General features: G+C 28.2%; 1 protein-coding gene across 1 annotated transcript in view; it reads right to left on the bottom strand.

Annotated features, from left to right (window-relative positions):
- Window positions 1–26385, bottom strand: part of LOC127285023 (uncharacterized) — a 32657-nt gene extending 6272 nt beyond the window's left edge. Inside the window, exon 1 of the mRNA XM_051310784.1 lies at window positions 26283–26385. Coding sequence (XP_051166741.1) covers window positions 26283–26302 — 20 coding nt within the window. The 5' untranslated portion in view covers window positions 26303–26385. The remainder of the gene's footprint in view (window positions 1–26282) is intronic.
- Between the last annotated feature and the right edge of the window lie 342 nt (window positions 26386–26727).

Raw genomic sequence — 26727 nt, 5'->3', positions numbered from 1 at the left:
CAATATATTTTTTAGGTCCCTACTACATCCCCAAAAACGAAAAAACCAAAAACAACGCGGGGAAAACAGTGGTTCTCAATATAAACGTGACTTTTTTTTTGAATTTTATTATTTTTTCAATTTTATGTTAATTCGAAGGCTTAGATCCCTTTTTAATTAATCGACAATGTTGTAATTTAAATTTTATTATAAAATACGCAAATTAGGTTAAGTCGAATAAGTTAAGTTACGTTAAAAAGCGTAAGTGACTGTAAAAGGAGACAAAAGGCTCTCACAGAGCAGAATGGTTGACTATGTCATGAGATATGTATCGAGAAATGTTGATGGTGGTTTAGGCAGTGTGCTGCGAGTTTATTTTGAACATTTTAATTTTTAAACAAGTGTATTTCTTAATTTTATTAATAAATTTATTTGTTTTACCACAATTCAGAAGTGGGATTACTGTGTGGGACTCAGAAGTTTTTTTGTGAAAAAAGGTTAGTTAGTGGCGAGGCGTGGTTTTCTCGCGTTGTGAAATTAAAAGTCGATGGATGACGAATTTGAATTGTTTGTAAAGGATTTGAAAAGTAAAGGAACCATTAACTTTACAATGAGTGAATCAGAACAGTTAAAGCGTGCTATGCAAGAAATAGATCGATTGAGTAAGCTTAGAGAAGATGATAAAACTAAATACGAAAATCATGTTCAGTCCATGCTAATGGACTATCAGAAAAGAGAAGCTGCGGCAAAGGCGGAATGGATTGCCAAAGAGAAGGAAATGCAAAAGCAAGGAGCCCATCAACATGCGTCGATCAGAGCAGGAAAAGATAGGTTAGTTGAATTAGAACGAAGGAATCGCGAGCTTACTAGAACTCTTGTTGCAATTACACAGAGATTGGAACAAAATACTTCCAATGTAGTGTTACCAGCAAGCACAGATTCAATTTCGGAATTCAATGGGAGTGAAGGTCCGGATCGAGCTGGTGCTTGGATTAGAGAACTAGAAAACATGAAAAATATTAATAATTGGAGTGACGCAGTGGCATACAGTGTTGCCAAATCGCGGCTGAGAAAGGGTGCTTTTAAGTGGTTTATGACGAAAACAGCTACAGTGATAAGTTTTGAGAGTTTTGTTCGAGAATTCAAGTCAACGTTTACTCGTGCTCGTACTATCAGCACGAAATTAAAAGAGATGGCAGCACGATGTCAAGGACCAAAGGAACCAGTACAAGTTTATTTCCTGGATAAAGTTTGGCTGTGCGAGGGATTAAATCTTAGTTTAGATGAGATCAGAAATGAAGTTGCTCAAGGACTTTGGTCTCGAGAAATGGCCAATTACGCAATTGGAAGAAGATACGGGGGTACTGATGATCTACTACATGACTTGGTGCAATTCGAATCAATGGATAGCAGTAGACGAGAAAGGATAAGTGAGCTGAAAAATCAAATGGCAAGCGTTCCGGGACGAAAACGAGGTGAGGAAGTCACGTTTCCACGACGTCCGATGGTTGAAGGTCCGAAAAACGACGAAAAATCATTTGTAAGATCAGGTAACATTGTAAATGATCGTAAATGTTTTAAATGTGATGGTGTGGGGCATATAGCGCGTGATTGTAAAAATGACAGAAAAGAAATAATTTGTTATAAATGTAATCTTTCCGGTCATATTGCTCCTCGTTGTCCGAGTAAAAGTAATGTAAAAATTGAAGAGGTTAAAGTTTTAAGATCAGATAAAAATGAAAATTCGATTGAAAAATTTGTTCGAGAAATAAATATTAATAATGTTAAATTGATTGCGCAAATAGACATGGGGGCATCTGTGAATACCATTAAATCGACTGCAGTTTTACGAGAACAATTTCAAATGCAGAAATTAACATCGATGATTGAAGGATTTGGTAGTAAACCAGTAGAATCACCGGGAATAATAACTGAAACTATTATTTTTGAAAATTTAAATTCAATGCAATTACATTTTAGAGTGGTACCTGATACAGTGCAAACATTTGACATCATTTTAGGTCGACCGTTTACGGAATCACAGGAACTTAGTTACACTCGCGTGGGTAACGAATTGAAATTTAAGAATGTTGATCCAATTAAAAGTGACGATTTGACAGAACAAAAGGGAAAATTAGTCGCGATGGAAGAGAAAGAATTGGGTCCAGGTCGAGTTGATTTTATAAACATCAAAACTGATATCGGTAATAAATGCATTATGGTAGATAATCAGGGAAAGGAAAATAAAAAAATCAAAATAGGCCAGGAATTAGGAGAGAAAATACTTTCCGTAGAAGAAGCGCCTGTTAGACAACCGCGAACTAAACCTATTGAACTAACAGAAATTACTATCGACAAAAATATAACCGAAACACAAAAACTTGAATTACTGACTTTATTAAATAAATATCGAGAATGTTCCGCGACATGCTTAATCGAATTAGGGTGTACTAACAAAATTAAAATGGAGATTAAAATAAAAGAAGGTGCTCACTTACCGCAAGCCAAACCTTATAGATTGAACACTGAGGATCGAGGTGATTTAGATAAATTAGTGCGTGAATATAAAGGTGCAGGAATAGTTAGCGAAACTGATGCTGTGGTATGCAGTCCGGCTTTTGTTGTCAGGAAACCAGATGGGACTCCACGAATGATAGTTGATTATAGAGGGGTTAATAAGGTTATACAATAGTTGTTAATTATCCGATTCCAAATTTCGATGATCTTCTCGAACTCTTAAATGGAGCGATTTTGTTTATAATCCTTGACTTGGCCAGCGGATACTTCAAATGCCGTTAACTGAAGAAGCTAAAAATCTGACTTCTTTTATTACCGAAAATGAAACAGGTAGATTTGAGCGTGCAATGTTTGGGTTAGCGAACGCGCCGAAATACTTCGCTAAACTGATGGATCGCGTCTTAGGAATAGCTAGAAGAAAGAAAATAGCTTTTAATTTTTTTGACGATATTTGCATTTTTGCTAAGTCGTTGGAAGAATTACTAGAGCGATTGGAAAGGGTTTGATTTTGTTAAAAGATGCGGGACTTACATTAAATTTGGCGAAATGCAAATTCGGCATACGGGAAGTTGAATATTTGGGATATGTTATCGGGAATGGACAAATCCAACCTGATGAGAGAAAAATCAACGCAATTCAAAATTTTCCGATTCCTAAAACGAAACTTGAAGTCCGGCGATTTTTAGGATTAACAGGTTTCTTTAGACGTTTTATCCCGTTTTACGCGAAAATTGCTTCTCCGATTACCGATTTACTCAGAGAAAACATTGAATTTAACTGGAGTGTGAATTGTGAATTAGCTTTTAATCATTTGATAGACTGTTTAGTTAAAAAGCCTGTGTTGAAAGCTTATAATCCGAAAGCTAAGCGAACGGAATTGCACACAGACGCGTCCGCGAAAGGTTTGGGAGCGATGCTTTTTCAAGCCAACGAAGATGGGGACTCGTTAAAATTGGTGTACGCGATAAGCCGCAGAACCAATGAAGCAGAAGAAAAATACGATTCGAGTAAGCTCGAACTTCAGGTAATTGCGTGGGCATTAGATAGATTGAGAATCTTTTTAATTCCGTTGAAATTTGTTGTAATTACTGATTGTCAATGTTTGCTAAATTTAAATTCCTTGAAAATAAAAAGTAAACAAGAAGCACGATGGGTTAATTTAATTTCTGAATTTGATTTTGAAATACGTCACAGGAGTGGGGAGAGGATGAAACATGTAGACGCGCTATCTCGAGCGCCAATAGAGGATAGCGAAAATCCAAGAGTAATGTTGATTGAGACGAGAGAAGATGAAATTTTAATGTTTCAACGTTCTGACGAGGAAATAAAAAGAAAAATTGATATTTTGCGAAAAAGTAGTGCCGATAGGTCCAAATCCGAAAAAGACAGTGTTCGCGATTATGTTTTAAAAGATGGACTTCTTTATCGCAAGATTATCGTTGATAATGAAACTCGAGAATTGTATGTTGTTCCTCGCGCCATGAGAAAATCGATTGTAATAAGAAACCATGATCTCTGTAGCCATTTTGGGATTGACAAAACAGTCAGTAGGATTTTAAATTATTTTTATTTTGCGGGTTTGCGAAGATATGTAAAGCTTCACATAAAGAACTGTTTGGAATGCATTTTAATGAAAAATCGATCAGGAAAATCAGTCGGAGAACTACATCCAATCCCACCTGGCAATAGACCATTCGAAATTGTTAACGCGGATCATTTAGGGCCATTTGTTACTACTCCTCGACAAAATAAATACGTGTTAGCGATTATCGATAATTTAACCAAGTATGTACACATCGTACCAGTGAGAAATGTAAGCGAGAGAATTACTTCGAAAAAGGTCCAAGACTTTTGGGGCTGCTAGGAGAATCATAACTGATCGTGTAACATGCTTCACAGCAAAGGGATTTCAAGATATGTGTCAGAAATTCGGGGTTAAGCACACGTTAAATTCAAGCAGGCATCCACAAGCCAATGGACTTGTAGAGCGTTTAAACCAGACCCTTTTGCCGAGCATGCGATGCGCTGTCAGTAATGAAGAACAAAATGATTGGGACACAAAAATAAAGAAAATTGAACGCGATATTAATAGCTCAGTTTGTAAATCGACAGGAAAAACGCCCTTTGAGGCACTTTACGGCTATTTATCCAGATTTGAGGACGGTGAGTTAAGAGATTTGACGATTAATCGAGAAAAGTATACGTTACCTACCGAAATTCAGAGCGAAGTACGTGAAAATATTGTAAAAGCGCAAGGAAAATATAAATTACAATACGATAAAAATAAATTTTCTAATGTACACTACGAAATTGGAGATATAGTGTTTGTAAAAAGAAATTCTACGGCGACAGGTCAGTCCACGAAATTGCAACCATTGTTTAACGGTCCAATGATTATTGTGCAAAAACTACCCAGCGATACTTATGTAATAAAAAAATTAAACGAGAATAATGACAGAGGATTTTCGACAACCGCGCATGTCAGCCAGATTAAAATTTGTAAAGTTCAAAATATAACCGATGATAGCGATTATGAATCTGAGAACGAAAGCGTTAAAGGAAGTGTTGCTAAGCCAACAGAAAATAATGGTGATCGACCGAAAAGAAAAGTTGTTAAACCGAAATATTTAGATTCTTATGATTGTTCATAAAGAATTGGTTTGAGGGACCAAACCACAAAAGGATGGCCGATTGTTGTAATTTAAATTTAAATTTTATTATAAAATACGCAAATTAGGTTAAGTCGAATAAGTTAAGTTACGTTAAAAAGCGTAAGTGACTGTAAAAGGAGACGAAAGGCTCTCACAGAGCAGAATGGTTGACTATGTCATGAGATATGTATCGAGAAATGTTGATGGTGGTTTAGGCAGTGTGCTGCGAGTTTATTTTGAACATTTTAATTTTTAAACAAGTGTATTTCTTAATTTTATTAATAAATTTATTTGTTTTACCACAACAATATATTTTTAGGTGCCTACTACATCCCCAAAAACGAAAAAACCAAAAACAACGCGGGGAATACAGTGATTCTCAATATAAACGTGACTTTTTTTCGACTTTTACTATTTTTTCAATTTTATGTTAATTCGAAGGCTTAGATCCCTTTTTAATTAATCGACAATATATTTTTTAGGTGCCTACTACATCCCCAAAAATGAAAAAACCAAAAACAACGCGGGGAAAACAGTGATTCTCAATATAAATATAAAATATATATTAATATTCCTAAAACAAATTTTTGTATTTTCAAAATTTCAACAGCGTTGTTAAAAAAATTGTTTTTTATGTTTTTCAAATTTTTTTTAAACTTAAAAAATGTTTATAATTTAAAAATTATTACATTTATTTTATTCTTAATATCATTAAATTTATTAAACTTATAAAATAAATTAATTATTAAAAAATATTATATTTATAAATTATGTTTTTATATAATTATATAATTATATAATTATATAAAAATATTTATTAAAATATTTAATTAATATTAAAAAATAGATTGTATGGTTTATACTAAAATATTATTTTTATTTAAAAAGTCCTTTTTGAAAATATTTTGAATTTAAATATTAGCGCCATCGAAATATATTACTGCGCAAACGTCTTTCGAGAAGCTATAAGGTTATTCAAGTTGGGTGGGGGAAAGCCAAGATGGATGATGGCTGGTACACCTATCAGCCTATCAGCATTCATTCCCACGAGAAATTTCTCGTGGGAATGAATGCTGATAGGCTGATAGGTGCACGAGCCATCATCCATCTTGGCTTTCCCCCACCCAACTTGAATAACCTTATTCTGCTCAGGCCTAAAAGCATGGTAAACGCTGCCCGGTATATGCATACGACGACGACCACGTGTAAATAAGCATCTATATAATAAAAGTGAAATATAAGTGTGAATATAATAACTTTGTCACAGAATTTATTTTTGTTTAAAATAATATTTATAGGAAGTTCTGTTTTTAAAGACTTTTTTGTAAACGACAGTTTATTATTTGATTTATATGTTTTCATCAACCAAATTGAGAATCGTTTCTGGAGAATATAATTAATTAAAATTATAATTGGAGTTTTTTACTTCTCTTTTATAAAGAATTTGTTGAATGTCATAAAAGCGACAGCTTTCTTAATTGTATGAAATTTAATTATATTGATGTAAAAAATGGCTACAAAGGTTAAAAAGGCATTTTTCGATGCAATTCTTCAATCATATAACAATTTTGAGGATATTGCCTTAAATGAATTGTATAAAGAGGTATATTCACGTAACAATAATTTAAATTATTTTTACGAAGTGACTTACGATAACTTCAGAAATACTTGTAAAATTTTTTGTTTGAAAATTCACTGAAGCGTGATAGGATTAAACTTTGCAATATTTTTTTGGAAAGTAAAGATAAAAATAAGTTTAATTTATATTTTTTTTATTTTTCAATTTTTATTTTAAATTATTTCAATTTAGATAATTTATACTTTATTTAAACACTATTTACAATTATTTCTTAAAAGTTATAGTTAGCCGCTTTAAATTAAATTAATCAATTAATTGTATTTTTTCGTATTTGATTAAAAAAGATGCAATTTTCGCTTACATGTTCTTTAACTCAAAACATATTTTTGAGTTTTTATGATTTATTAATATGTATATTATCAAAAAAATTAATTTTCCTAAAAGAAATATTTACATATGTATTCCCCTATCTCTTTTTATTCTCATATTTTTTATCATAAAAATTTTGATGACAACAAAATATCGAGCACATTGTTGTCAAAATATGATTTGTGTTTGTTTAAATCATCTACATGAGATTTCAAGTGAAGTGATAAAGATAAAAAAAAGGTTTCCTCCAATCGAGCTCAAACGTGCGTAATTTGTAATTCTATTGGAGAATAATTCTTCAAATTTTTTTTCTGAAGTAATAAAAAAAAACTGTTCCAATATCAGTTTCGATAGCTTTTTCTAATGTCCATTCGCTTGGTTAAATGTATTTTTGGAAAAAATTGTTTGGCCAAAAAAATGTTAATAAAAAATAAATTTCACTTTCTTTGGGTAATATACACGATAAAATTTTCATTATTTGCAATCTAACATTTTTTCCTATTGAATTTTTTGATTTCATTATATAATTAAAAAATATCCATGTTTGAGAGTAAATTTTTTTCACTTTAATCACTCCACGTTTAATTCCTTATACTATAATTTATTATTTGTTAATAAAAAATTTGTCATCTGTACATTATATTCGATTTTTTCATAATATTATTCAATAATAAAAGTAATAATAATAGCACAGAAAATTAAAAGGCATTAAAATAAGCTGCAACGCTTCTTATTTTAATCCAATTTTGCTTATTTTAATACCAAAATGGATTAAAATAAGCAAAATTGGATTAAAATAAGAAGCGTTGCAGCTTATTTTAATGCCTTTTAATTTTCTGTGAGTTAGATAATATTTAAAAATCTGTAATTAAACATTTAAGAAAATTTTATTATCGGGATTGTCATTCAAGATTTTAAGTAATTCGAATTTTTAACTGACGGCATTTCTAATTCTCCGAATCTTCATTTGTTGAAATTTGTATTTGCATTAATTATACACAGAAAGAAAATTTATATTAACTTTCAATAAGTACAGTAGAAATTTTAGTAAATATTTTTCAATTTAGGGAAAAAGAGTCAAAATAGGAAATATTGATATAAAAAGTACAAAATATATTACAATTTTTAATAAATTGTTTCCAAATCGTAGTAAATATTTACGAACTTTAATCAAATTTTTGATATTTCTATCTAAAAATGTTGTGTTTATTTAAATTCAAAGTTTATACATAAAATAATAATTGTACTCCTTGCATAGAAACGAATCGATTGGCATATATAAAGTATGTTTTATCCAAAATAAATTAAAATTTTTTAAATTTTTCAAAAAATTTAATTAATTTTAATTAATTTAAAACATTTTTCAACTCTTAAATGTTTTACTTAAATCAATTTAAATCAATAAAATGAATTAAAGAAATTTATTGCTATATTTATTATAATTTTATGCAAATTTTTTGCATCACACAATAAGGAGGCAAAATGTTCATGAAATAAACATAAAGAATCCCTTATTTGTTTATATAAATATTTCACATTTTGACTCGTTTTCCCTAAATTTAAAAATATTAAGTAAAATTGCTACTGTACTTATTGAAATTTAATATATGTTTTCTTTCAATGTATTATTTGATAGAATTTTTTTTCACCAAAATTTGATTTTTAAGAATTAAATCACATATAATAATTCTGCAAATAAAAATGCGGCGTAATGCAAATTATGATATTTAAAAATTGAAATAACTTAAAAAACTATTAAGTGAGAATTCTAATGAATTTAATTATCTAGATGCTTGTCCTGCAGTTAAGGTTAAGCGATTGTTTTGATTTCACATAAAAATTTTCTCCGCAGGTTTTATCAAAAAATATTTCATAGATTGAGCTAAAATTTTGTGGAGAGTTAAAAATTAGTACAAAGAATCGCTGTTAAGATCCAGATTATTAATATTTTATAAAAAAAATTTATTTAAAAAAATTTTCTTATTTGAGAAAAATTTAATATGTCGGAAAAACGATTTTACTCTGTCACATGACAACGAATCCTTATACTATATTTTTAAAGTTCTCCACAATGTTTTAATTTAGTCTATCAAGTATTTTGCAAAAAAAAAACCTGCGGATAATATTTACATGTAAAATCATTACAATCACATGACCTTAAGTACTTTAGATGTTCACTCTTGAATATATAGGCAGTAAATCTGAATATCAATTTTTCTCTATCAGTGCATTGTTTAATCTTTAATTTATCTAAATTATAAAAAAATTATTTTTAAATTATCAAAATTTGTCTTATTTCCAATTTTTATTGTTAAAAATGTTACAAATTTTAATGTAATATACAGATGCAATTTTCAATATTATATATAAAAATTTAATTTAATCCATTTATTTTTTCATATTATACTTTTTCACAGGAACATAAAACATATTTTAAATAAAATTTTATTTTTAAGGTTGCCAAAATAGCAAAAGTAAAATGCGATAAATTATTTAAAAATCGCTTAAAAAAATTATGGGAAAATGATGAGGAGTTTAGTAAAGTTAGTACAAGGGAGTTGGAAGAAAAAAGGAGAACTACAAATTATACTATCCCCTCATTCAATAGTCTTTCTGAACTTCAAAAATCAAATGTAAACACAGAGTATAATAAAAAAATTGAAACGTTTTATAACGATACAGACGTAAATCTTGAAAATTATATCATTGTACACTATAAGAGGAGACGGTAATTGTTTATTCCGGTCTTTGTCTTATGTTTTTTATGGGCATCAAAAAAATTATAATGAAATAAGACAAGAAATAGTACGATACGTGAAAGATAACTGGGAGGAGTATTTTGAAAAATTAAGTTGTACATGTGTGGAAGCATCGTATAAGAATCCTGAAATGTATGAAAATATAATGGGAAAAAATGGGGAGTACGGGACAGATTTTGAAATTTGTATTTTTTCAAACTTATACGAATATAAAGTGTATGTATATACACTGAATGGAAATGAAAAATTACAAAAGCTTGGAGAATTTATTCCTGTTGATAATACTGAATGTAGTGAAATTTTAAATTTACTATTTACAGGCGATGAGAGAAAGGGACATTTTAATGTACATATTACAGAAGAAAGAAAAAATATTAACAGATGATTCGATTTTAAATTTTGATAAGGAAAATGAACAAGGGCCAACGTCTAATATTAATAAAAGCGTAAAAGCACAATTAAATTTAATACATAGGAATAATGAAAATGATAAAACGTTCATTCTCGACTGTGAGAACGAGGATTATCTTTTTGAAGTATCAAAATTTGAAAATAAAAAAGATTTGTCAGTGTTTAATTTTATTGAAGAAGAAGAAAAAATGATTGATAATAGTTTAAATAATAATATTAATAAAAGCGAAAAAGGATATTTAAATTTAATAAATAAAAACAATGATAAAACGTTGATTCTCCACTCTGATAACGCGGATTGCCCTTATGAAGTATCAAAATTTGAAAATGAAAAAGATAATAGTGATAATAATAGTTTAAGTAGTTCCAGAGCTCATTCCCCTTTTGATGGATATGAATTAACTTCGGGTTCAAGTAGCATCAATTCTGATACTACTGAATCCGAAGTTAACTCTGATATTGAATTAAAAATAAGGGAAAAAATAAATAATAAAATACCAAAGGCATTTACATTGAAAGGCCAAAACGCTAAAATTAATCAAAAAAAAAATATTCATTATACAGTCCATATTGGAACTTATCAAGTCCCAAGAAATATGTGGCAAAATGTGAACGAAACTTATAGCCGAGATGCCGTGAGGGAAACATTAAAAATTATAATGTTTTATCATGATCAAATAAAAAAAGTTAATGTCGAGATGTGGGACAAAGGACATCCCCAATCTGTTGTAAGAGTAAATACCATTCATAAAATAAAATCAGAAATTAACAAAGAAACTCAGTTAGAATTGCAGAGTTTAAATTTACAAGATTTAATGCAACTGTATATTAGTCAAAATGAATCGACCAGTGATCCATATATACAGTCAGTTGGATTACCACTGAGGGTAATAACGTTCACTAAAAACCAAGTAAGAGCGATTATTGAAGATAAAAACATTAAAATTGCACATTTTGATTCAACTGGAGCATTTGTTCGGAGGCCTTACAATTGCCACCAGGTATATTATTATAGTATTGTATGCAGATTAATGTAATCGGTTATGCCCGCTGCGGAAATGATAACCTGTCAGCACGACACACCTTCGATTAGTAAATTTTTAAAAGATTTCAAATTTTTTGTAATTCGTTTACATAATAATATTTGGCCTTTATTTAAGGCTATAGTGGTAGATTGGTCATGGGCAAGCATGAAATCGATTCTATTTGAATGGAATGAGATAACGATTGAAAATTATTTAAAACTAACGTACGAATATGTATCTGAAGGAAAAATACCACCGAATATAACAATATTGTTATCCTGCAATGCCCATTTACTGCATACAGTATCGCGTCAAATCGAAAAAAAATTAGGGTAATCGGTACAATGATTGGCCACCCTACAATGATTGGCCGTCTTGATGAAATATAAATATAATAAGAAAAAACTAACATCAAATCATTTTTCAATTTATGCTTAATAAACTTCACACAATTACGCTGCGATCATTTCAGTCGGGATTATCTGGTCCTTCATTATTAATTTAAATTTAATTATTTATTTAAGTGTTCTGAAAACAAAGTTTGACAGCAAAGAATACTATGGTGATCAGTAGTGTACCCTAATAAAAGATTAGAAATTTTTTAGTGTAAAAATATGTTTTTAAGAAAATTTGTTCTTATATAAACTTGCAGTGGTTACAAATACACGATAAAATAGTTTTTTATTTAAAAATATAACGTTTTTTTAATTTATTGGGAGGCCAATAATACCCTCTTTGAATTGTACGAAAATACAATGATTGGCCATGGTGGCTAAAGAGGCCAATGACTGTAGTTTTCAAAAATATTGTAAAATATTATCAAACATTTTTTACAACACTTAAATATTTGTTTTTAATAAGTCTGTTTATGTAAAAATGTTAAATAACCTTAAATTACAATTTTTGGCCACGGCCAATCATTGTACAACGATAGGGGCCAATAACTGAAAATTCAACATTTTATTTTGCCACCAGTGTCGCCTCTGTTGCTTTCAAAAAAGTACAGGTTATACCTATAATTCTAATAACTTCATGTTAATAGGAAAGGTGGCCAATCATTGTATTTAAAAACTTACAGAGGCCAATGATACAATTATTGGCAACTGCCAATCACTATGTTTTTAAGGCCAATAAATGTATTTTCTGACATTTGCATTATTTTCTTAACATATCTGTTATTTAAAATTTTTCCTATTTTTTTCTAATTACTAATATTTAAAATAGAATAAATTTATGGGCGATTAGTGTTTCTCAAATATTTTTTTGACATATGGTGTGAATTCGACAGTAAGTCAAACATAAAAATTTTCTTAGGGGGGCCAATCATTGTACCGATTACCCTATGTGAATTTAAAGATAATAAACACATTTTTTTAGAATTATTTAGTTTAATTTTATTATGTAAAAATTTAATAGAATTGGATGCTGTCTATGAGGAGTTAGCTCAATTATTACTTACTAAGGATAAAATAAAAGCAAATCAGTCATTAAAAGTTTTAAGTGGAGTTAAGTCTAGTAAAATTAAGGATATTTCAAATATAATGGATGATTTTAAATTATATAATGAAGTCAAAAATGAATTAAAAGCAGAAACAGAATTTGATATTCTATACGAAGACAATAACGCTGTCTATAGCAAATCACCCTTTTTCAACAGATATTATTCCAAATTTATTATAATTGAAAGAACATTAACAGATTTAGAAGCCTATATTGATAATGATGAAATTTCGAATGCATTCTATGGACCGAAATATTTAGAATACCTCACTATTGAGTTTATTCCATATATTTCGATATGTGGCAGTTTGATGATGAATTTAGTTGATTCTAATATATCTAGAGTAAGCAATGCATTTGTGGAATCACACAATAAAGTGATAAAATATTATGTATTAAAAAATCAAAAGTTAAATCCAATTGGACTTGTGGTCAGAAAATTAAATAATAACGTCGAAGATTTATTAAAAGAGGCGAGCTTAAAAACTGCTATTGGTAAAAAAATAAACCTCCACTCAAAGAAAACACCTCTTTATCCAGGTCCAGAAGATAATCCGTTTGTACGGGAAATTTGGAAAAACAGCAAACAACAAAAAACAAGTAAAAATCATTTTCAAATGGAATCAGTAAAAAGAATTACAAAAAAAATAATAAAAGAAATTGATAAAGTAATTCAAAAAGAAAAAATTCAAAAAAGAAAAAAATTACTGAAAAATCCAAAAAATAAAGGAAAAAAATTTCGCAGATTGAATGATTTCGTCCAAGATGAAAAAGTGTTTTCTCCATTTGACGACTTAAAAACTAAAAATAAAAGTTTGATTGCACAATTAGATGTTAAACTTCAAAATAGTCAGAATGATGAAGAAACACTAAAACAAACGACAGCGAAAATAAAATGTTTGAAAAAACCAAAAAGATTAAGTTTTTCATCAGATGATAACAGCGCATCTGAAAGTTCAGAAAACGTAAAAATAGTTGAAAAGAACGATTTATTTTTGTCGAAAAATATGCTTAATAATATTAAATATTATGAATCTTCGAAATCGGATTTTATAAAGATAGGTAAATACATTTTACCAACGGAATCGCCTTCAACATATCACGAAATACACCTCACTTGTCGACATTTTAGCACAATTGTCCAAGAAAAAGGTTGGGTCAATGGATTAATCATTGATGCATACAATACTGTAAGTTACTCAAACTGGGACAACGAAATAACATTTTTTACAACGGATGACACACACATTATTATAGGTGACTACAATGGTAAAAGAAGATTAAATAGCTTCGCAATTTATGATTTAAGGACAATGCTAAAAAAATGTTCTTATCTTTCCCATATGTAATGAATTTTCACTGGAGAGTACTCATTGCTAATATAAAGGAAAGATCGCTTACTTTATTGGATCCATATGCGGATGCAAGCGATTTGGAAAGAGCTTGTGATGAGTTTGAAAATTTTTTAAAAATTTGCAAAAATACTTCAACTTTTGCATCATTAAAACATATAAAATGGATAAGAAAAGTATTTCGTCATATTAAACCACACCAAAGTCTGCTAGATTATTGGAGTTGTGGAGTTTTTATAATATATTATATTAAATGCATTGCATCAGGACTAACAATGTGCGTTGAGTTTGACCCTCAAGAGTTTAGAAAGGAAGTGGCCGAAACATTGATTAAAAATTTGAGTAATTTAATAAAAGTTTGTAAATATTGCTTAAAAAATATTAAAGAATTAGAAGAAACAACTTTCTGTTCCGTATGCTCAGGAGAAATGCACAACATGTGTATTATAAAAGGGGATGCGAATTCTGATTCTGAAGTGTCAACTTCAAGCATAGGAACATATTACAGCTTTTCTTATTCTTATACTTGCAAACTTTGCAAACGATACAAAAATACTCAGTAAAAGAAATTCGTTGTAGCATATTTAAAACAAAAAAGGTAAATAATTTACAAATTAAAAATAATTATAATATTTCTCTTTTACAGATTATTTAATGGGTTGCTGTATACTTTCTGATAACTTAAAAAGTGTGAAAAGTACATTAAAATTTGTTGAAAAATAAGTTTTTCTATCAACAAATACAACTATAAATTTTGTTCCGAATTTTTTTCGAAAATTAATTACAATCCTTAATTAATGTTACTTCCTTAATGTGAATTAGTTAAAAAAATTTCTGAATAAGTTTTTATTTTCATAAAATCTTACCAAGTAATTTCAAAGAATTAAAGCAAAAGTAAATAATTCAGATTAAGAAAGAAATATTTATAGTGAAGAGTCATAAACACATTTATAAAAATTTCTATATAAATTCTATTTATAGACAATTAAATTTTTAATTTCAATTTTATAAAACTTTAGATTAATATCTTTCGTTAAATTTTAACAATTTTAAAAAAATGTATTTATATTTATACCTTTAAACTTTTAAATAAAATAATCAAAATTTATTCTGTGTGTGAATGTAAAAACATTGAAAACATGATTTTGGTAAAAAATTTACCGATTTACTAACAAAATTTTAATTGTAATTATATTATTAAACATTGAATTTTTGATACAAAAAAATATTTATTAATAATATAAAGTTAATAAAAATTAACAAAATTCAATATTTATTAATATATTTTAATTAATATATAAAAAATATTGATAATACTCTTATCTTGTTCCGTTTTATGTGTTTCATATTTCTTTTTGCGCAAAAACAGGTATTTAAATAACAATCACAAACTAATATTTTTTTATATTAATTTTAACAGCAAAAAAACACTATTAATTAAAGTCAGCATCGCTAGGAAAGTCGACGGTTAGTTATGCTTCCAAGGAACAAACATAATTATCATCCAATAGGAAATAGAATATTAGAAATTATTAATTTTGAAAATTCTTATTAAATATTCACAAAGTTAAACGTTACTTAATACACATGTTTTAAAAATTTTTTCAAACAAATGTGGACATCATTATTTTGAATTATGTTTATTACACTGTCCGACAATGATTTTGCCCCTCGGATAATTCCGGTCACTGTCGATAGATTTTTACACGCTGATTACGAATCTGCAAATAAAAATGCTCTAGTACGTCCAGTTTCTGAGAAAATTAGTGTTAAAAAGTCGAAAATGCGTGTTTTTGGCCATATTTGAATTTGAATAAAATAAAAACAAGAGGTGCTAGAATCTTGTTCTTGGGTTCAAATGAAAGCTTGAAACTTAAACAACAATTCCATGAAGGGAAAAATTAAAGGCATAATGATAAGGCTGTTAAAACTTATTTTTTCATTTGCGATTAATTTTGTCATTTTTCATAATCAACGAACACCGTGTATAACCTTAATAGTTTAAAACAAGTGACAAACAAGTGAATGAAACATCATTCGAATTTGAAAATTTTTCACGTGACTTTCAGGTTACTTATTATCTATTAATTTTTAAACTTACCTTCTTTAAACCATATTTAAATAAGATAATGTTCACTATACAGTTTTTTGAAGACTTCTGCAGAACGCTGGGCCGAATTGTTTTTATTAACAAAATACAGTAATAAATAATTAACTTTCAATTATTACATATAGGTTAAATTAATATTTAAATAAAAATTTAAAAATTTTATAAAAAATGTTTTTGTTAATCAAAAATTTTAATTAATTTTATTTTTCGGATATATTTTTATTTTAATTTCATTTATTTGAAAATTCAGATATATAAATGAAGATTACAAAGAGCAATAAATAAATGGAAATATGGCTAAATGAGGTTTATTTAGCAATCCAAATGTAGACAAACTTTTCTCGTCTTTCTAAATTTTATAAATGTTTTTTCAGACAATAATAATTTTAATTGTAAATTTACAATTGTAAATAACGAATAAATTAAAAATTTAAATACACAAACTTTGAAAATTAAAACCAGAAAAAAATTAAATTAGTAACATATATACAACAAAATCAAAGAGTACAAAATTTTTCAATTGGATTTGCGTTTGTATGTAGCGTCTGGTATATCACGTACCAATGACCAACAATAATCTGACAGCATTTTAAGTGGACTTTTTCCTTTGTATCGACTTTACATTGTACTGATGTCCTGGTGAAATCGTTCACCTTGTTCGTCACTGACTGCTCCAAGATTTTCAGGGAAGAAATCGAGATGAGAGTCAAGAAAATGAATTTTCAAAGACATATTGCATCCCATCTCTTGGTATGCAACAATCAATTCCTGGACAAGACACTCATAATTATCGTCTTTATTATTTCCCAAAAATCCTGTAACGACACTAACGAAAGCTTTCCAAGCCCGCAATTCCTTTTGAGCCAAATAACTGACGAATTTTTCATCCTTCAAAACGCTCCTAATTTGGGGCCCGTTGAAAACTCCTTCTTTTATTTTTGCGTCACTTAATTTCGGGAATATTTTTTTCAAATGAACGAAAGCAAGTCCTGCCTTGTCTAAGCCTTTTACAAAATTTTTCATAAGGCCCAGTTTTATATGTAGAGGAGGCGGAATAACTTTCTTGCGATTAACCAGTGGCATATTCTTCACATTATTTTTCCCAATAATTGCATTTTCACGGAGTGGCCAATTTTTTTTTACGTAATGAGCTTTTCTATCCCTACTGTCCCACAAACACAGAAAGCACATGTGTTTTGTGTATCCCGTCTGAAGACCTAAAATAATGGCTACCACTTTTAAATCGGAACACACTTGCCATTCATGTTTTGAATAAATTAAATTAATCAGACGAGATAAGTTATCGTACGTTTCCTTCATCGTTGCTGAGTATCCTATAGGAACTGTTTTTTTTTCGTTTCCATTATGCAAGAGTACGGCCTTCAAACCAGATTTCGAAGAGTCTATAAACAGCCTCCAGTCTTTTGGATTGTAAATAATTTTTAATTCTTGCATAAGTCCATCTATGTCATGGCAGAAGCACAAATCTTCATCGGGAAAATACGAATAATACGAAGAAAAATTATTTTCTCGATTTTTAAATGATGAAATTCTCGCATCAGCGTTCAATAGATTCCACTCTTTCAATCTAGAACTTAAAAGCTGAGATTTTTCCTTTGTTAAATTCAGATCTCGGCAAAGATCATTTAACTTTTCTTGAGTAATTAACTGTGGAGCCGATGATTCTAGATCAAAAAAATTATCATCAACATCATCATTGTTATCTTCAACTTCAGTCTCGACTTCATTTTCAATCATAACTTCATCCAGAACTTCTTCTAAATTTTTAGGAATAAAATCATGGTTTTTAGTTTTAGGACGTTTTGCTGATTCGATATCAGGGTATTTAATGCAATTTTTGTTTTTTCGATTAAAACCAACAGCCTTTGTCAGACAGAAGTAACAATCTGTTTCATGATCCTTTTGTTCCTTCCAAATCATAGGACTTGTAAATGAGAACGATCGTGTACCTTGCATCCAGTCTCTTAAAGTTCTTGCACAAGTTGCACATATTTCAGAAGGCACATATTTGTATTTTTGTGGATCTTTCACTTCCATTTTGAAACAAGCTTTATAAGCCTCCTTTAAAACTTGTGTAAAACTTTTTCTTGTCCTTTAATAATAAAATTACCACAAATGTAACAAAAAGAGTCACGAGAAATTGAACAATGCCGTGACATTTTGAATTGATTTTTAAGTAAACATTACTTTTTAAAAACTTGTCATTAAACAAAGGTTAGATACTAATCAGAAGAATATTTAAAAAAAAGACTACTTTTTATTCATTTGTGGTCATATTCATTGAAAAGTCCAAATATTTAAAAAAATTACGCATTTTATCGTTTCTGTTCACATTTTCTATAACTTAAACGGAATAATAAAGTTCATATAGCAAATTGTTACTTCTGTTTAAAAAGTGTTAGTTTAAAAAAATTTCAAAATCTTCAAAATCAAAATCAAAATCAAAATTAAAGGAAATATAGAAGTAAAAGAAAAGATTCGAAAAGATTAGAATATTTTTGTAGAATCATCAAAATTTAAGATATTCTGCAACGGTGAAGAAAAATAAAAATCTTTCTTAAATGTAAAATTAAAATCTAGACTATATTTTTATAAGAAAAAAAATTAAAGAGGAAGGCAAAATTAACAAAATTAAACTGATTTTAAATAATAATATCTTTAAAGTGTGAATTTTAAAAATATGAATATTAAAAATTCAAAGACATCTTTTGAAAATTTTTTAAGATATATTTTGAAATTTTTTATCTATCGTATAGAATTTTAAATATTGTATTTGTGTATTTTATGTTAAATGAAACTAATAAGATGTTAATTATATAAACTTTTTTAGGTGTATTGTGAAATTTTGTTATTTGTGATAATTATTTATTATTTATTAAAGTTTGTGTGTTTATACTCGTCACGATTGACGAAAATAGTTAATAGAAAATTAATTAGATAATAAGTAACCTGAAAGTCAACTGAAAAATTTTCAAATTCGAATGATGTTTCATTCACTTGCTTGTCACTTGTTTCAAAATGTTAGGGTTATATACAGTGTTCGTTGAATATGAAAAATGACAAAATTAATCGCAAATGAAAAAATAAGTTTTAACAGCCTTATCATTATGCCTTTAATTTTTCCCTTCATGGAATTGTTGTTTAAGTTTCAAGCTTTCATTTGAACCCAAGAACAAGATTCTAGCACCTCTTATTTTTATTTTATTCAAATTCAAATATGGCCAAAAACACGCATTTTCGACTTTTTAACACTAATTTTCTCAGAAACTGGACGTGCTAGAGCATTTTTATTTGCAGATTCGTAATCAGCGTGTAAAAATCTATCGAAAGTGACCGGAATTATCCGAGGGGCAGAAAAAAAAATCATTTTTGTCGGACAGTGTTATTATTGCATTATTGCATTATAGTTGTTCGAAGATATAATAATGTAAATACATTAGGGTGGTCCTTAAAAAACAAATTTTCGAATTTTAAAGTTCGTAACCCCTCATTTTGTTAAGCATGGAAAAATAAGAGACACGTATTTTTTTTTTTTAAATTAATATTTAATGGTGCCTCATCGCACTTGAATTTTTACATGCATTTTGCATGGGGAAAAAACGTTTTTTCGTAGATTTGCTATGAAATGATGAAAAATGAATATTTTTTTATCGGACCACTTTGTTTTTCTTCATTTATGTTCAAAGAATAAGATCCAATAATTTATTTATGAATTTTTAATAACAAATATTTTTTAAACAGCCCCTAAAAACCCTCAAAAAATGCAAAATCAGGGAAAAATCGTTAAAAAATTGTTTATTAATATTTTTTATAGTCTTTTTTGCAAGATTTTTTATTTACAAATTGAACAAATACTATTAATCGTATTTTTCAATAATTTGCAATTTGTTTAAACAATATATTGTTGTTACTGTAAAATTGTTGTTAAAAATATCTGGAAAATGATGTTTTTTTTAATTTTATAACTTTTATTGACATGAACTGCAATAAATAACAGTTTATTTAAAAAAATGTTAACAAAAATTGTTTAAACAAATTATTTTTGTTATTTTAAAACTAGTGTTTAAATGTATCTACAAAGTTTCTCTTCCCCCTTAATTTTGCAAGTAGTTCTGCTGTTTACAATTGCAATAGTATCTTAAATTTGAAACTTCATTTTCGACAATTGTTTAAACAATTTAATTTTTTAATCAATTTAATACTTTTAGATTTTCTAAAATACATACAGTGCGAATTATTAACTGCGGCCCAGCCTAATTCTGACAGTATAGTTTTATTTATAATGTTGCAAGTCGATGTGCTACGACAAGTTTAGACGGGTTTGTTCAGGTATGACTGCAACTTTAAAATTTTGGATATATTAATTCAATTTTTGTAATGATTAACCATGCAATCATCCTTTGTTCTTTCGGTTTATAATAAATCCTAATTTTGGTGCAAGGAAAGTGATTATATCATATTATGTTTTAAAAGTGCGATATACTCATTGATGAACGGACGACCGGAACTGTCCTGCTAGTTTACAAAAAGAATAATGAAACGTTTGGATTTTATGTCTTATAATATATAAGTAAGTAAATAACTAAAATTCTCGTGATTAAAAAAAAATGTCTCGCTATCCAATTTATCTTGTGGGTGCGATGAAGCACCAAATTACAGGTAGTAAATTACCATCAAATGGAGACTGCCTTAGTGTTTTATTTTATAATTTAAGAAACGCGAAAATGAATTTACATGATAGTGCTAAACTTGTGATTGATGAATGTGAAATTTTTTGGAAAAAGGCTAACATCCCAACTAAAGATAATCATAATTCTGTAAAAAAATTAGAGAAATTGTATGATATGTTAAGACAGTTACAAAAAAATAAAAACCGAAATTTGAAATCTCAAAGAATCAAAGAAGAAAATTTTAAAAACGGACTGAACGACCTATTTGATATAGCACATGCAGATGCAATGAATTTAGTTGGAACCGAAGAAAATAAGGAATTTTTAAGAAGTCAACGAAAAAAAGGTCGAGTTGGATACATGCAGGGAATATTTGAAATTTTAGATCTCTCGAATGACAAAGGTGAAGTTGAGCAGACTAAATTAGTGGATTCAATAAACGAAGTACATAACATTGGTAAGTCAATCGACATGACTGGTATTTTAAGTTTGATTTTAGTGGATTTTGTAAACTACATTTATTTTGGTTAATAAATTTTTTAATTCGTATTTGTTATATGTTAAATAAATTGTTTCGAGGCCATATTACGAATAATCCAGATGTTTATTTATTTCAAAATTCTATAAAGAGAATATGTTTTGACACTTACAGTACCCTCTTCAGGTTTTTCATCTTTTTACACCACTTAATATCCATAATTATTGACAAAATTGACATAAATATTATCATAATCGAGCATGGATACCTCCTGAAGGAGGTGTCCACATATTAAATTACATTTTTAATAATAAGATTAAATTATTGTGAATTGATTTTATTTTGTTACATCTTGATACTTTTTTCACACATCTTGACACAAAAAAGTGTCAAGTTGTAACAAAATAAAATCAATTTAGAATAATTATGATAATATTTATGTTAATTTTGTCAATAATTATTAATGTTATGTGGTGTAAAAACTGAAAAACCTGAAGTGGCCACTCTAAGTGTTTAAACATGTTGTCTTTATAGAATTTTGAAATAAATGAACATCTTGATTATTCTTAATAAGGCCTCGTAAAAATTTATTCAAATTTATTTATTATTGATTATTATTTGTTTATTCTTTTATTTTCCTTCTCTTAATTCACGATAGAGTTTTTCTCAATTGATCATATTTTCAAAGTAGATGTTCAGTAAACTAATTTAATAAATTAATAATTTAGTTAACAAAAATTTAATATTAGTTTGATTTGTATTTTTCTTTCTAGAACAAGAAATAGTTTCTATGCCGATGTCTGACAATTTCAATGAAGATAAGGTTTCTGAAGATGAGGTTTCTGAAGATGATAATTTGAAATCAGACGATAATGAAGCATTTTCAAATGTGTCATCAACATTAAAATCAAAAAGAGGTCGTCAACCAATTTTAAAAGAAAAACTTTGTGCAGCATTTGATAAATGTGAAATTAGTGACAGGGATGCTGTTCACATTTTAATAGCGTGTGTTGAAGCTCTTGATTTGGACCCCAGGGAATTTATTATAAATCGATCGTCAATTAAAAGAAAAAGGGAAGAATTTCGAAAAGAAACTGCCAATCAGATTCATATTAAATTTTCTAACGAAACTAGAGATTTTGTCATTGTTCACTGGGATTCAAAAATTTTACCCGATTTAACTGGTAAAGAAACTGTCGACCGTCTTCCTGTGATTGCGACGACTTCCGATAAAGAGCAGTTACTCGGTGTACCAAAATTGAGTTCTGCAACAGGAGAACAAGTGGCTTGTGCGGTTTATAATTTATTGCAAAGTTGGTCATTGGAGAAACAAACACAGGCATTCGTTTTCGATACAACGGCTGCTAATTCTGGTCATTTAAACGGTGCCTGTGTTCTTCTCGAACAAAAATTAAACAGAGATATTCTGTTTTTAGCTTGTAGACATCATGTGTACGAAATAATGCTTGCCAGTGTCTTCGAAGAATCAAAACTTTCTGTTCAGTCTGGTCCTGATATTCAAATTTTTAAGAAATTTCAAAAAATCTGGCCAAAAATCGACACAACTAAATTTATGACATGGGATTCAGACGAGGATGTTCGCAAATGCTTGAATTCCGTAAAAACAAACATTCTTTCCTTTGCACAGAAGAAAATTTTGGAAGATTTTCCACGTGATGATTACAAAGAGTTCTTAGATCTAGTTATAATTTTTTTAGGAGATAGCCCTCCAAGTGGAATAAGATTCAGAAGTCCTGGAGCCTATCACAGAGCACGGTGGATGGCAAAAGCCATATACTGCTTAAAAATATTTCTATTTAGAGACCAATTTAAACTAACGAAACATGAAAAAAATGCAATAAATAATATATGTTGTTTTATCATTTATTGCTATGTCGAGGCATGGTTTCGTTCTGCAAACGCCACTGAAGCTCCAATTACAGATTATCATTTTTTGAAAAAATTGGAAAGTTTTAAAATGTATAACCCACGAATAGCAGAAAAAGTGCAAAAAAAATGTTTAAACCATCTATGGTATTTAAACGATGAATGTGCTGCATTGTGCTTATTTGACAAGAGACTTGAATATCAGAAGCGAAAAACCGTGGCTGATAAAATAATTGAATTTGAATCTATTAATGAAGATTGTAAAACTGCAACTCAAAAAAAAACGTTATCCTACAAAGAACTTAACTCGTTCTTGAGATCAGATTTATTTCCAGAAAATTTAATTACAAATCGGTCGAAGCAGCTTTTCCAAAGATTTAATATCCCTACAGATTTTTTATATGAAGATCCTTCTTTCTGGGAAGAAAACAAAAATTTCCAAAAAGGGCGAAAAATTTTTCTGTCCTTAAAAGTCGTGAATGATGTTGCTGAAAGAGGGGTGAAACTTATAGAAGAGTTCAATGACAAGTTTACTAAAAATGAAGATCAAAAGCAGTACTTATTACAGGTAAATTTTTTTGAAGACTGAAATTTCTGTTGTATGTATTATATTTCAATACTCTTTGCATATTTAAATATGAAAATATTAATAAATATTTTTCCTGTAAACTAATTCTAAATAATTTTTTAGGTCGTTCAGAATTATCGCCAAAAATACCCAGGTTTCAGTAAATCAGTTTTATTATCATAAAGTTATGATTAGTTCACATGTCTTTTTCAAAGTAGAAATAAATTTTATTTTATTATTATAATAAAGCTTATTGTTTCCAATCTGAAAATTTGTATAACAGCCAAAACAAAAAATATATTTGTGTAGTTTTATTTGCTAATAAATTATTTTTATTGATCATTCCAAAGAGTAAATTAATTTTCATTTTCATTGCAAAGAGAACGAACAGAAAAACAAATTCAATTGTTAACCAATTATTGAGATTATATTTGATAGTTAGCTTTGATTTATAATAATTGTAAAATCTTAAAAATCAAGAAATCACTAAAAATTTGAATTTCTTTAGGTCTATATTGAAAATAGTAATAACAAAAAAAATAATTTGTTTAAATAATTGTTTACTTATTTATTTAGAATTATAACGAGACATGTCATTTTGTCGAAAATGAAGTTTCAAATTTAAGATACTATTGCAATTGTAAACAGCAGAACTACTTGCAAAATTAAGGGGGAAGAGCAACTTTGTAAAATACATTTAAACACTAGTTTTAAAATAACAAAAATAATTTGTTTAAACAATTTTTGTTGACATTTTTTTAAATAAACTGTTATTTATTGCAGTTCATGTCAATAAAAGTTATAAAATTAAAAAAAACATCATTTTCCAGATATTTTTAACAACAATTTTACAGTAACAACAATATATTGTTTAAACAAATTGCAAATTATTGAAAAATACGATTAATAGTATTTGTTCAATTTGTAAATAAAAAATCTTGCAAAAAAGACTATAAAAAATATTAATAAACAATTTTTTAACGATTTTTCCCTGATTTTGCATTTTTTGAGGGTTTTTAGGGGCTGTTTAAAAAATATTTGTTATTAAAAATTCATAAATAAATTATTGGATCTTATTCTTTGAACATAAATGAAGAAAAACAAAGTGGTCCGATAAAAAAATATTCATTTTTCATCATTTCATAGCAAATCTACGAAAAAACGTTTTTTCCCCATGCAAAATGCATGTAAAAATTCAAGTGCGATGAGGCACCATTAAATATTAATTTAAAAAAAAAAAAAATACGTGTCTCTTATTTTTCCATGCTTAACAAAATGAGGGGTTACGAACTTTAAAATTCGAAAATTTGTTTTTTAAGGACCACCCTAAAATACATATAATATAATATTTTCTAAAAACAATTTAATTATTTAACTTTTACATATCCTGTTTATTTTCCGGTTTATATTTTTCCAACATAATTCCTGTTATATTTATAACATTTTGTCACATTTATATTGAGAATCACTGTTTTCCCCGCGTCGTTTTTGGTTTTTTTGTTTCTGGGGTTGTAGTAGGGACCAAAAAAATATATTGTCGATTAATTAAAAAGGGATACGAGCCTTCGAATTAACATAACAACGAAAAAATCGAAAAATTTGAAAAAGTAAGGCACGTTTATATTGAGAACCACTGTTTTCCCCGAGTTGTTTTTTGTTTTTTCGTTTTTGGGTATGTAGTAGGGACCTAAAAAATATATTGCCGATTAATTAAAAAGGGATCAAAGCCTTCGAATTATCATAACAACGAAAAAATTTGAAAAAGTTAGGCACGTTTATATTGAGAACCACTGTTTTCCCGCGTTGTTTTTGGTTTTTTCGTGCTTGGGGATGTAGTAGGGACCTAAAAAATATATTGCCGATTAATTAAAAAGGGATCTAAGCCTTCGAATTAACATAAAATTGAAAAAATAGTAAAATTCGAAAAAAAAAGTCACGTTTATATTGAGAATCATTGTTTTCCCCGCGTTATTTTTGCATTTTTCGTTTTTGGGGATGTAGTAGGGACCTAAAAAATATATTGTTTTAAGAAAAAAAATTTTTTTCGTCGAATCAACGTTGGTAACTCCAGTCTCATAAATGGATTTCCATTCTCATGTGAGAATTCTCATTTTTATCCCAAATATTTTAAAAATAAAATATTTATAACTTAAATAAATATAATATAAATAGTATAATATTAAGTATTGTATGATACAGCATATCGTAATTAAAATAATTTAATTGTAAAATGAAATAAAAGTATATTTTTACGATTTTTTTTTATAGTGAAACTTATAGTTCTATATATTTTGACCTCACGTAATTAATGGATGTCCCCTAAAGTAAAACTGAATAGAAATAAATCAAATATTTCTTTAAATAAAATAAAAATTAAAATATAATAATTAATAAATGTATATTTACTGATTCCAAGTGGACGGCATTAGGGATTCAACATCTTTTGTGGTTGGTAATGCAAATCCAAATAAAATATCAATGGAATCATTTGAAATTGCTTTTACACCTTCTTGCCAATTTGTATCAACAATACTGTGATTTAAATCATTTGTAATTTGAATTTTATGAATTTTTGCAAATTCTTCCAACATATCAGCACCTATTGAATATGCAATTACAGTACCATTTTCATAAACTATATATGTTAAATTATTTGGAGCCTCCGCTACAAGTTTCCAATATGTCAATGTACATCCAATTGGAGGACAGATAACAAATTTATTGTAACGATGTATTAAATTTTCATCATTTTTTTCATTATTGTTGAAATATTTTTCATCACATTCAATTTTATTAAGAATTTCATTGTAATTTTTTGCATTCGATTTAAATTGAATTACATTAGTAATAT

This window comes from Leptopilina boulardi, unplaced genomic scaffold (assembly GCF_019393585.1).
Source record: "Leptopilina boulardi isolate dan_hultmark-lab unplaced genomic scaffold, ZJU_Lbou_2.1 LbouV2_327, whole genome shotgun sequence".
In the NCBI taxonomy this organism is placed as follows: domain Eukaryota; kingdom Metazoa; phylum Arthropoda; class Insecta; order Hymenoptera; family Figitidae; genus Leptopilina; species Leptopilina boulardi.
This window is presented reverse-complemented; position numbering and strand designations above follow the sequence as displayed.